At 43.2% G+C, this 12,338-nt stretch overlaps 1 protein-coding gene across 4 annotated transcripts in view; it reads right to left on the bottom strand.

Annotated features, from left to right (window-relative positions):
• The window catches only part of USP9X (ubiquitin specific peptidase 9 X-linked), a 205,070-nt gene that overhangs the window by 76,034 nt on the left and 116,698 nt on the right, over positions 1 to 12,338 (bottom strand). For all 4 annotated transcript variants that reach the window (XM_048864529.2, XM_048864519.2, XM_048864537.2 and 1 more), the window contains 5 exons: positions 3,928 to 4,168; positions 3,101 to 3,250; positions 2,863 to 2,983; positions 2,246 to 2,376; positions 1,669 to 1,947 (listed from right to left, as the gene is read on the bottom strand). In XM_048864529.2, the coding sequence (XP_048720486.1) occupies positions 1,669 to 1,947; positions 2,246 to 2,376; positions 2,863 to 2,983; positions 3,101 to 3,250; positions 3,928 to 4,168 (922 nt within the window). The remainder of the gene's footprint in view (positions 1 to 1,668; positions 1,948 to 2,245; positions 2,377 to 2,862; positions 2,984 to 3,100; positions 3,251 to 3,927; positions 4,169 to 12,338) is intronic.

Here is a 12,338-nt window from a genome sequence, read left to right as displayed (position 1 = left end):
ATCATCAAATATTTGTTCTTCATTCTCATGGCTCTTTCCTGAACCCTCTCCAAATTAACATCCTTCTTGAACTGTGAACACCAGAACCAGATACAGCATTCCAGCAGTGGTGACATTAGTGACAAATTCAGATGTAATTTTACTGGCTCTGAATATAAGATATGACCTCTGTTTGCAAAACCATGTCAGGTAGAACAGGTAGCGTGACTGAAGGATGAGTTGACAGGTTCACCAGATCCAAGTACCAGAATTGTCTGGGCTAAGCTGTGGCTACCATGCTCAGAGAAGGAACCTAGGTCTCAAAGCCCAAGTTTCAGTCCAAACTGCAACTTCAAAGCACTGTTTATACAGTTAATTTTAGAGCACCAGTGTCACCCCCGCTGACCCAAGTCTGTTGACTTGGACTGGGAGGCGCTCTCCTGCTCAGTCCAAAATTCTGTGCAGACACACCCTTATAGTCCACTAGTGTCTGTCTGCTGTCTCAATTTGCCAGAGCATTTTGCAAGCCTGGAAGATGGTCTGATTTGATGACAAATACTCCACCCCAGACACAAATGGCTTCTTTGGAGAGCAGACATGATTGTACTCCTATCTTGACATAACGTATGGCTGTGGTGTTGACCATTATCACTTGGATAACGAGTAGAAATGATGTGCATGAAGATGTATGGCTCTGAGCTCCACAACATAACATGAAGTTGAGCTTCCTGGGGTGACCTAATGCCCTTGTGTCTGCAAGTGGCAAAGATGAACTCCCCAGCTGTACGCAGCACATCACCAGTGTCTTAGTAGGCAGCGATGCAGCAAAAGGTACTTCACACATGAAGTGGGTTCCTCCACCAACCTAACAGGAGGACTGGAAGGGACCTCCAGGATTACTGAGCCTTATCTCCTGCTACTGCAGGCAACCCAGTCATATAATCCCAGCTTTAGAGGCAAGGATCCTTGTACCAGATGTATCCCCTAATATATACATACACTCTTATTTATTTGCCAAAAATAACCCCCACCCTATTATCTACATTAGTTATATTAACTATTATTAACTAGCCTAACAAGACATCACGATGTGCAGAGTAAGCAGAGACTGGGGTTCAGTCCTGCTGTCAAGGGTGGTAAAAGGAACTGAGAGGTGGTAAACCCACTGGGACCTTTATGCCCTCTGGTGGGGGGTGTGATGGACATAAGGGTGCAGGTGCAGCCCCATCAGGCACATCTTGTCAGAAGAATCTGATCTTACATGCACAGGATGCATATGCACCAAGAGTGAAATTCACTTGGACAGTCATTGGAACTCACAAATACATGTAAATGAAGGATCACAGCAGCAAATACCTAGTGAGACAAGCTGGAACAGTATTGGAAGAGCTGTTCTTGCAGTAATTCTGTTACTTTCCAGAGTCAGAAAGGAACTGAACTTGCAACAATGGAGGTGCTAGGAATTGGTGAGGCAGAACCTTTTACTATCTCAGACATTTAAAAATTATTATTATTAGTTCCTTATTAATCACACAGTTGAAATATACATCCAACACAGAAAAATAAGTAAAAGTGGTATTATTATAGGAAGGCATCTTTGTAGACCTGAATGTAAATTACTGCATATTAGTGTTTCTATAAAAGACTGACTTTTTTTTTTAAAAAACCTCAAAAAGAAATGTACATTACCGGTGAGACTGGACTTGTGCCCTCTACAACTGGCTGACAAGCTTCTGCCACAGCTCGAACATGGCCAAAGCCAATTGCTGTAAGCAACAATTTGGCTATTTTTAGAGCATTAAGGTAGGCTCCCCTTCTAGTTTCCATATCTGCGTTTGGCAGGAAATTATTTCTAGTCAACATGCTCAATACAAGAGGCAAACCACCACTTTTTAAGAAGTTATATTGGAAGTCACTGGCATCTTCCCCCAGAGGTGCACTGGCAGGCATTAACAAGGCATAGACTACCTGCAAGAAGGAAATAAAACATTAGCAAACGCACACGATACACTTTTTCTAAACACATACACCAAAAAATGGAAGTACACAGAAGTACATTTTATACAATGATTTGATATTTCTCCCCATGCACACCTCCCACACTTTGCTGCTTTGATAGGTATTTTGAATCTTTTTAGTTTTACACCAGAATTTGATCCTGTTCTTCAACTCCACCATAGAAAATGTAACCTTAATGCCAAAAAGAGTTTTAAAATATAAATAAAAAAAGTTTGGGTTTTTATGTTTAAAGAAAAACATTACAAACCTCTGTTAGATATAGCACTTGTGAGGCAGAAGGGCCAAAGAAGAGAGAGTCAAGGGATGGACTAAGGCTGCTTTCACCAAGTTTTGCATGGTCTAAGCAAATAGCTCTTAGTTTCTCTACTGTAGTGTTATCTGCAATAAAAACACAACCTCTAAACATTACTGCCATAGTTACCTAAAAATAAGTCACTGAAATTGACAATTAATAATTAATACCCATCAATTTGAGAAACTTCAAAGGACATCAGATAAGAAAAGATGCAGGAATTGTAACTGACATACAAATTCAGATTCTTCAGAGTTTACTGTGTTACATTTATTACCAAAAGCACTTAGAAACTCCTCCTATACAGTAGTAAGTGTTGCAAAATAGTTTCAATTTTAACACCTTTCCCCATTTTCAAAGATAAACAGGCACTGACAGCTAAAAAACTCTTTAAAATATTTAACTTTCTATTATGGACAAGATATAGCAATACAGGAAATAAATGAATGAACAATCATGACTACCATACAACTAAATTAGTAGGAGGAAGGATTTCATGATAAATATTCCACTTCCAGAAAATGGATGAGATATAACCTCAAAATATAAAGAGATTAAAATTATATTCTGACCTGGTGGCATAAGTTTCATAAGGACACGTGCTCCATCTCTAAGAGGTGGCATATTTAGGCTACTGCCTAAGTCTGCAACTTGCCAAAGAAACGAGATGTATCTAGGATGCAGTGACATGATCTAAAACAAAAATAAAAACTTGTCATGCTTTTTCAGCAACTGAAACAATTTGTGCTAATATTTACAATGTGTCATGTTTTAATTGCATAAGATTTTTGGACTAATACATATACTTACCACTCCAGGCAAACAGCTTTCAATTTCTGGGTTTGGACCGTCACTATAGTGATTGCCATGGTTGCCCGGAGAACCAGTTGAAGAGTCAGAAGAACTATCAGGGCTTGAAGGCATATTGGAACTTATTTGCGTAAGCTTGGCTGTAATTAGCTGAAAAATAAATTTGTAGAAGATTAATATATTTTAATAAGTATCAGATATGAAAACTATAAACTTTAGAACATCTTATACTAGTAGCTACTAACATAACATTTCACTAAGTTGGAATGGATCATTTGAAAAAGTATGCAATATTGCAGTAATAGTGTTTGTCCCACGATATTAGAGACAATATCTGTTGGGTCTTCCATTGGTGAGAGAGAAAAGCGTTCAAGCTTACACAGAGCTATTCTTCAGGTCTGGGAAATGTACTCAAGATTCTCACAGCTAAAAATACAACATGGAACACATTGCTTAACATAAGTAGCAACACATTTCAAGGGACTACTCAAGGTTAAGTGGCCTGTTAATACCTTTCCAGTCATTGGTGTGCGGGAAGCTTGGGGGCTTTGGGGGAACAGTGGGTTATAGATTGTTGTAATAATCCATAATTACATTATGGCTTACAATAATAATTATAAGAAGTCTTAATTCTTGAGTACTTTCCCCAAATCTGAAGAAGAGCTCCGTGGAAGCTCGAAAACTTGTCTCTCTTAACAGAAGTTGGTCCAATTAAAGATATTACTTGCCCCTCACATTTCTAATGATGATATTCCTGCTCTCATTTCCCACCAATAATTATAGAAATGGAGTAATATTAACTAATTGACTAAAGTAATAGTACTCACCGTTTTATCTTTAAGATTTAATTGTCCAATTAACTTCCTATCATCTGCGGGATCTATCAGCTCACCACCAATGAACAGTTCTACTTTTGTATGTGCACTGTTGGCTTTAATACGATTTAGAATACAACGCCGTACAGAACCAATTGTGTCATTGGTGTGAGACCAAATATCCAAGTCTTCTACCTGCCGACCTTGGTTTGGAAAACGAACCACCAGCGTGATATGTTTACCACGAAAAGCTCTGCAAAACAAATGGAGAGCACGTGCTAAATAAAGTCATTGCTGCTGGCATAAAACAAGTACAACAAAAGTGGTTATTTTTCTTGCAGTCATTTGTACTGCAACTATTACAGAATGATTTTCTGTAAGTCTGTTGGAATGTGCAAGCATATGACTATTTTGCACATGCACTGCTGCATTAAATTGAACATTTGTGCAGCCACAAGTCAGAGTGGAAAATGCACACCCACAAACTTACTGAAAAATCAGTTCTACACTTGCATTCTGAACATAAGTAAAAGTAATTATGTAGTTCAAATTTTGGGTCTCTCTTCACAGTTTGCAATTCTCTGTTCAAATCTTGGAAATAAAATTTCAGGCCTATTGGCTTATTCTGTTCAGTTTAGCACTTATATTTTATTCTTTTTGCAGCATAAAAGGCAACATGAATTTGCCTTGTTTAATTTGTTGTTGTAATTACTGAATGCTATTAGTATTTTAACTAACTTTTGCTCCCACTACTGGAGCAGCACTTCAAAAATATAGCAAGGTCATGAGGTTTTAAAATTTCTTGGCAGCAATGGTGAATTAAAAAAAGATTTAGTAAACTCAGAACATTCTATAATTAAGATGGATTTTCACGGTGAGTAATCTTTAGGAACCTCAATTTATCCTTTACTTGTTTCTCAGAATTTCTTGCCTCATTTGTTAATTATTTAAGTAAATCTGGAATGGTTAGTAGTTAGTCTTCCCTCCTATTTTGCTCTGCTTGTGACAATCATTTCTACAGCAACAGACTGAAGTAACCAACACAAGACTACTGAATATATGACAGAACTAGGAAAACTAGGACTTGTGAAAACCTTTTACCCAAGCACAAATGTCTAAAATAATATCAAAGTGGACATGGAAAATGGCTGGTCATATAGAATCATAGAAGTCACATAGAATCATAGATCATAGAATCAAGAGGTCTTCTAGTCCAGTCTCCTGCACTCAAGGCAGGACTAAGTAATATCTAGATCAGTGGTCCCCAAACTTTTTCCCTCACTCCTCCACCCTTACCCATAAAGGAACCTATCTGCACTCACACCAGAAATCATGGTCGGAAGCCATGGCTAATGCTACAGTCAGGAGCCGGGACCGGAGCTGCAGTCAGGCCAGGGAGCAGGACTGCAGCTGGAAGCTGAGGAGCATGATGCCCAGGGTCCAAGCTACAGTTGTGGCTTGGGCCAGAGCTGGGGGAAGAGTGGGGCTGAGTGGTGCTCCTTCTCCCACCCCTTGGGGGCTGGCTTAGGCCCTGCCACACTCCCCCAAATGTTCCTCTGTGCCCCTCTAGGGGTGTGTGCCCCACAGTTTGGGGACCGCTGATCTCGGCCACCCCGACAGGTGTTAGTCTAACCTGCTCTTTAAAAAAAAATCTCCAATGACGCAGATTCCACAACCTTCCTAGGCAATTTATGCCAGTGCTTAACTACCCTGACAGTTCGGTAGTTTTTCCTAATGTAATTTAAGCCCATTGCTTCTTGTCCTATCCTCAAAGGTTAAAGAGAACAATCTTCCCTCACAGGTCATGTTTCCTGGACCTTTAATAATTTTTTTCTCTCTTCTCTGGACTTTCTCCTATTTGTCCACATCTTTCCTGAAATGTGGCATCCAGAACTGGACACAACACTCCAATTGAGGCCTAATCAGCGTGGAGTAAAGCGAAAGAATTACTTCTTGTGTCTTGCTTATGACACTCCTGATAATACATTGCAGAAAAATGTTTGCTTTTTTTTTTTTTGCAAGTGTTACAACGTTGACTCATATTTAGCTTGTGATCCACTATGACCCCCAGATCCCTTTCTGCAGTACTCCTTCCTAGGCAATCATTTCCAATTTTGTATTAGTGCAACCGATTGTTCCTTCCTACGTGAAGTACTTTGTCCTTACTGAATTTCATCTTATTTTCTTCAGACCATTTCTACAGTTTGTCCAGATCATTTTGAATTTTAATCCTATCCTCCAAAGTACTTTCAGCCCCTCCCAGCTTGGTATTGTCCACAAACTTGTAAGTGTACTCTCTCTGCCATTAAATCATTGATGAAGACATTGAACAGAACTGGACCCAGAACTGACCCCTGCTGGACCCCACCTGATATGTCTTTTCATTAATTAGTCTGTGAATTTTTTTATTTGTTGTTTTAAATTTTGCTCCAGTATAAAAAAATTCACTTTAAGGTAATCCAAAACATGGAATGCAAGTATTTTACAGTATCCCAGTAAACATCTCTTGAGGTATAAGAGGGCACTGACAGCACTAACCACAGTACTTATTGCAGCAATAGTGGTCATGTCAAGCAGAGGACCGGCTTTCCTCTACAAACTGCATAAAGGATCTGAAGTGGAGGTTACTTACTGTAACGGGAGGTTCTTTGAGATGTGTGGTCCCTACCCGTATTCCGCACGTGGTACGCATGAGCGCCATGCACCTGAATCCAGAGATTTGGCCCACACATCCTCTTGCTCCCACTAGAGGGTATAAGAAGCAGTGTAGGTTGACGCCCTCTCAGTTCCTCCTCTTACCACAAATCTAATCAGATCTACAGCATAGGGGATGGAGGGCGTGTAATGGAATACTGATAGGGACCACACATCTCAAAGAACTCCTGTTGAAGTAACCTCCACTACTTCTTTGAGTGCTGGTCCCTATGTGTATTCCACACGTGGGAGATTCACAAGCAATTATCAGATCACAAGTGGGTGTGAGGAAGCCTGCAACGAAGACGCATGCAGCTCCGCAGCAGAGGCTTAGATTAGCGCATGTCTAGCAAATGTATCTATGGAGCTCTAGGTGGCTGCTCTGCATGTCGCACACCGGGACCTCCTGCAGGGATTCTACCGTGCTGGCCTGCACTCTTGTGGAATGGGCTGTTACAGTGACAGAAGGTGGGATGCGAGCCAGCATTTCTTAATTCTATAGCATTTCTTAATTCAGCCATAAACACACTTAGCAATTCTTTAAGAAGATACTGACCACATGATCTCTCCGTTATCGCAACAAACTATCTTGGAGATTTTCTGATGGAATTGTTCCTTTACAGGTAAAAGGCAAGGACACTCCTGATGTCGAGGGAGTGAAGTCTTCTCTTCAGGACAAGCGTGGCATTTCACAAAAAGGACAGGTAAGTGAATACGCTGGTTAAGGTGGAATCTGGAAACGACCTTGGGGAGAAATTTAGGGTGAAGGAACACTTTGTCCCTGTGAAACATCGGTGGTGGTGGGGGGTTGTGTCCACCATAATGGCTCCTAGTTCACTGATCTTCCTGGCTGAAGTAATGGCCACTAGAAATGCCATTTCCATGGATAGACAGGACCATGGAACATGTTGCTAAGGGTTCAAATGGAGGTCTAATAAGCTTTGACATCACGAGGTTCAGACCCTATAGCGGTGTGGGTTTAGTGACTGGTGGAGAAGCACTGATGAAGCCCTTCATGAACCGTGTCGTAGTTGGCTGGGTAAAGATAGACTGTCTGTTGGGGAGAAGAAGCTACTAATGACTGCTAGGTTGATCTGTAACAAGCTGATCAAAAGAACAGATTTTTTTTTAAAAAAAAGAGACAAGAGGTAATCCAGAATGATCAGGACGACGCTTAAAGGGACTGGGAGAGACTGACTGTGCTGCACCCAGGTTGACAACTGTTTCCATTTAGCCAGATAACAGGATCTGGTCTATTCTTTCCTAACTCTGGGTAAGTATAGTCTGGACTGCGGCTGAATAAGAGCGATCTACTTTTGACACCCATCCAAACACCAGGCTGTGAAGTGGAGACAACCCTGGTAGGGGTGTCTGACCCTTCCCTTGTCCTGCATCAAGAATTCTGGGAAGGGGTAGATCTTGATTGGAGACACTGAAGCTTTGGGAACCAAAATTGCTTGGGCCAGTAAAGCACTAGGAAAATGACACTGGCCCTGTTGTAACTTATCTTTCTCAGCACTTATGGAAACAGGGGGATGGGAGGAAAGGCTCATCCACGAAACCGCTCATCCATGACAGTAGAAGCATGTCACCTTGGGAGTCACGACCTATGGCTCCTCTGAAACAACACAGGGGTAGTTTCTTGTTTGTTAAACAGAAAGGTCCCATAGAGATGTGCCCCAAAGCATGAAGATGTTTGTCAGGCAGAGTCACAGACTTCCCATTTTTGGTCTGCTGGGAAATGCCTGGGGTAAAGTTGCCTGCTAAGGAGTTGTGGATACCAGAGAAGTATGCTGCCTGGATGGTGGTGATGTGCCTGATGCACAAGCTCCAAAGCCTAACTACCTCAAGACAAAGTGAGAGAGACCTCACTTCTGCTAGTTTATGTAGACTACAGTGGTGATATTGTCTGACACTACTGGGATGTGGACGGAGCGAATGAGTGGAAGGAAGGTCTTGCACACAAGGCGAACTGCCCGCTGCTCCAGGATGTTGATATGTAGTCTGACCTCCTGCCTGGTCTACATGACTTGTGCAGCGTAGCCAGAAGGCGCCACACCAGAAGGGATCGCATCTGTTACAATAGTGGCACTAGGAACGAGGGGGGACAGTCATCCTGGAGTTGATGCGGTCTTTGTTGGGCGAGTAGACCAAACTGAGCTAGGCCTACAGGAAACACAGATGAAGCCTGGCAAAGGATGTTACATAAGTACACACTGCCATACAATCTAGCAGCAATAGGCACATCCACACTATAGTCCTTGTTCTGCAGAAAATCAAAGAAATTAGGTTGTGCATCATCTGAAACCTTTCTGCAGAGCATGGCTTTTACGTAAACAGATCCCAGCACTGCCCCGATAAAGTTTGTCCGGGGGGGGGGGGGGGGGAAGGGGGAGAGATAAAATAGACTTTTCTCTGTTCATGCAAACCCTCAGGGCTGTGAAGCTTTGAATGAGGTACTGAATAGCCAACCTGACCTCCTGTCAAGAGCGACCTACAAGGAGCTAGCTGTCGAGATATGGAAAAACTCTGTGGCCCTGACTTTTCATCTGGGCCACCACCACAGAGAAAACTTTTGTAAACTCTCTGGGCGCTGTTGCTAGTCCAAAGGTGAGGACCTGGTATTGGAAATACACCTGGCCCATGATAAACTGTAAGAACCTCCTGTGGGGGGTGTATGAATGTCTATATGAAAATATGCATCCTTCACATAGAGAGCCACAAACCACATCCCTCCTTGAAGAGAGGGCATTATTGATGCCAACATGACCATCCTGAATTTCATCTTCTGTAGGAAGACTGGGAGTTGCCAAAGATCCCGAATGGGTCTCCATCCCCAGTCTTTTTTGGGGACTAAAAAATAAAACCCTCTTCCTTGATACTGAGGATCTATTCCCCCTCAGTGTAACAGGGACTCCGCTTCTTGTGGAAGAATTGCCTCATGAGAGTGGTCCATGAAGGGCAATGGGGAAGGGAAGGAGATGAACTCTATGGACTATCCCTGATGTATAATCTCCAAGACCCAACTGTCAATAACAGTTAACTCCCAGTTGGAGGCAAACAGAATGAGATGGCCTCCAAAGGTGACAGAAGGAGAGGCAGGTGGCATCAGAGAAGGCGAGCAGGTCTTGACTAAAATGTCAAAAATTGTTCCTAAACACAGACTGAGAATGGGTCACGGTCATGGTAATTGGCAATGCGGAATTGCAAGCCCAGAGAGAAGATCTTTCTCTCCAGGAAGTCCAGTTTCTTGGAGCCCTTTTCTGATGGGGTGGTCCTTCAGTATGGAGACCTGTTACAGGCTGCTAAGGAATGTACCACCAGGGAGTTGGGAGCAAAGTAGGAGAACAGGAATTCAGCTCCCTTTGCTGGAACAAAACAGCGTTTCTGAGCCGTCTTATGTGTGGGTGTGAAGAACACTGGGGTGTCCAGACCAATTTTTCCAATTCCAATAAGACCTTGTTAACTGGATGCAGAACATCCAACAGTCAGTGGTGTGGGTCTTGGACTTCCTCCAGAGATATCTGGACATCACTAGCCATTCTTCAGAGTACGTGCTGGTATTGCCTGTCATAGTTTGGTGGGGATGAGGAAGGAGAGACTGCCTCATTGGGGGAAGAGGAGGAGATTCTTGTCATCTGTGGTTCCGGTTCAACACCGTCATCCTCCTCACGCACCAATGGAGCCAGTTGTTGGCGCAGGGGAGAAGAGTGGAAAGACTCCTGTGTGGGTCCCAGACATCCATACAGAGATCCTATGGTCCCCAATAGGGCCAGAAAGAGGAGTTTGATTGCAGGCCCATAGCATATGGAACCATCGGTCCCTAGGGAGGTCATGTTCATACGGGCAGTGACCATAAGTCCTGCATCGCCTGTCTGGGTTTGGTTCTCACTGTGGAGGTGAAGGATAGACTGGTTCACTGGATTTGTCCGAACCCAAAAACTGCTCCTGCTGTAATGACAAAGCCGTCAGCACCAGGGCAATCCTGCCTGATGGTTGTAAGCGGGATGGTTCCAGGGATGTCGAACTAATATCTTCTTCTGGTGTGGTAATGTCCCTCAAGAGCACTGATCCAGAGGAGACTGCGGGTAGTAGAGAAATATATCCTCCAGTGCTGTATAGATCTCTGTGCACCCTGGCACATGGGGAGTTCTGATGGCTGGCACTGATAGTACTAGTGCATCCCTATTTCTAATTCCCTATTGGGTGGAAGTGTCGATAGCACAGAGTCTGGAGCTGCATTTGTGGACAGGATCAGTGGATAATGGCCATTGTTCTTCAGTACCAGAATCATGAACAGAAAAAAACGGTTACTCAGTTTCTTGTAACTGTTGTTGTTCGAGATGTGTTGTTCATGTCAATTCCAATCAGGGACGTGCACACCACCCCGAAGATTTTTCCCTTAGCAATGTCTGTACAGCCAACCTGGCGCCCCCTGGAGTTGCCCCTTCATGGAGCTCAATATAGGACCCTGCCGACCAGCCACCCCCTTAGTTCCTTCTTACCACTGGTGACGGCTAGCTGGAACAAACTGCTGCTCTTGCTTTGCAGGCACGTTTGGGCAGTGTCCACTGTTCGTGTTTATAACTTCTAGTTTTAGTTAGTTAATAGGCCCAAGGGTTCAGGCTCTGTGAGAACTGTGGAATGTTAATGCCTCAGAGCGACCTGCACTCTTCCTGTCTTCGGTGCCTGGGGGAGAGCCACCAGAAGGAGAAGAGCAGAATTTGCAAAGGGTTCCGCCCTAGGACCTTGAAGGACAGAGGTCAAAGATCCTTCTTCCTACACACCTCAATGGGCTTCAAGAAGGAGTCTCTCTCTTATGGACAGTCTTTGACCCCATGAGAATGCCCCTTATTCTCATGGGAAGCCTTTGTGGAAGAGTCTTTGGGCAGAGACACCCACAGCTCTGCTCCTACTCAGAGGGGTGGGCACTGCTTGTTTGGTGAGGCCAATGGGGGTGTGGGGGGGGGTGTGGGGGGAGGGGAGGGAGTCTTACTGACCCAGATAGGAGAGAGGCTTCCTTGCCTTCTCCATTAAGCGTTTTCTAAGGTGAAGCTCATACCTTTGCGAGTTGTTAGTGGAAATGAGCAACAAATACTGCCAAAATAAGGGTCTCACCCAGACAGCAGAGATAGCATTGGTGTTCGTTGCTGACGGAAAAGGGTCTAGGGCAGGAGATGCAGTTTTTGAAGCCCAGGAGTCTGGGCATAGTCCCCAGTCCAGAGAAACAAACTATACTAAGACTAACTGACTAAGCTAAAGAACTACTTACTATCTTATCTACAGATTTTCTGAAAGGCTGAAACAAGAGATGACACTGAATTCTGACTCAGACCATGTGGCAGTAAGAAGTGAAAGAGAGGACATCAACTCACACTTCTTATACCCTCGTTCGGGAGCATGAGAAGATCTACTGCGCATATACAGGCCAATGAACGCTGCTTGTTAAAATCTCAGGACTCAAGCACATGGTGTGCATGAGTATCATGTGAGAAATACACACAGGGACAAGCACTTGAAACAAGAATGCCTTTTTCTTCAACACAAAAAATGAATATTTTTGAAATAAAAGGAAATATAGCAAAAAAAAAATACTTTAATGACAGTGTGTGTCAACTACAGGACCAAGTGCCAGAAATTCAGATTTAATTCTAGTTCTGTTAATCAATTAGTTCCTACCTGTATGTGGATGCTTACCTACCTCACAAAGGAATTGTGAAAGTTAGTTA

Source organism: Caretta caretta, chromosome 1, assembly GCF_965140235.1.
Source record: "Caretta caretta isolate rCarCar2 chromosome 1, rCarCar1.hap1, whole genome shotgun sequence".
Lineage (NCBI taxonomy): Eukaryota > Metazoa > Chordata > Testudines > Cheloniidae > Caretta > Caretta caretta.
This window is presented reverse-complemented; position numbering and strand designations above follow the sequence as displayed.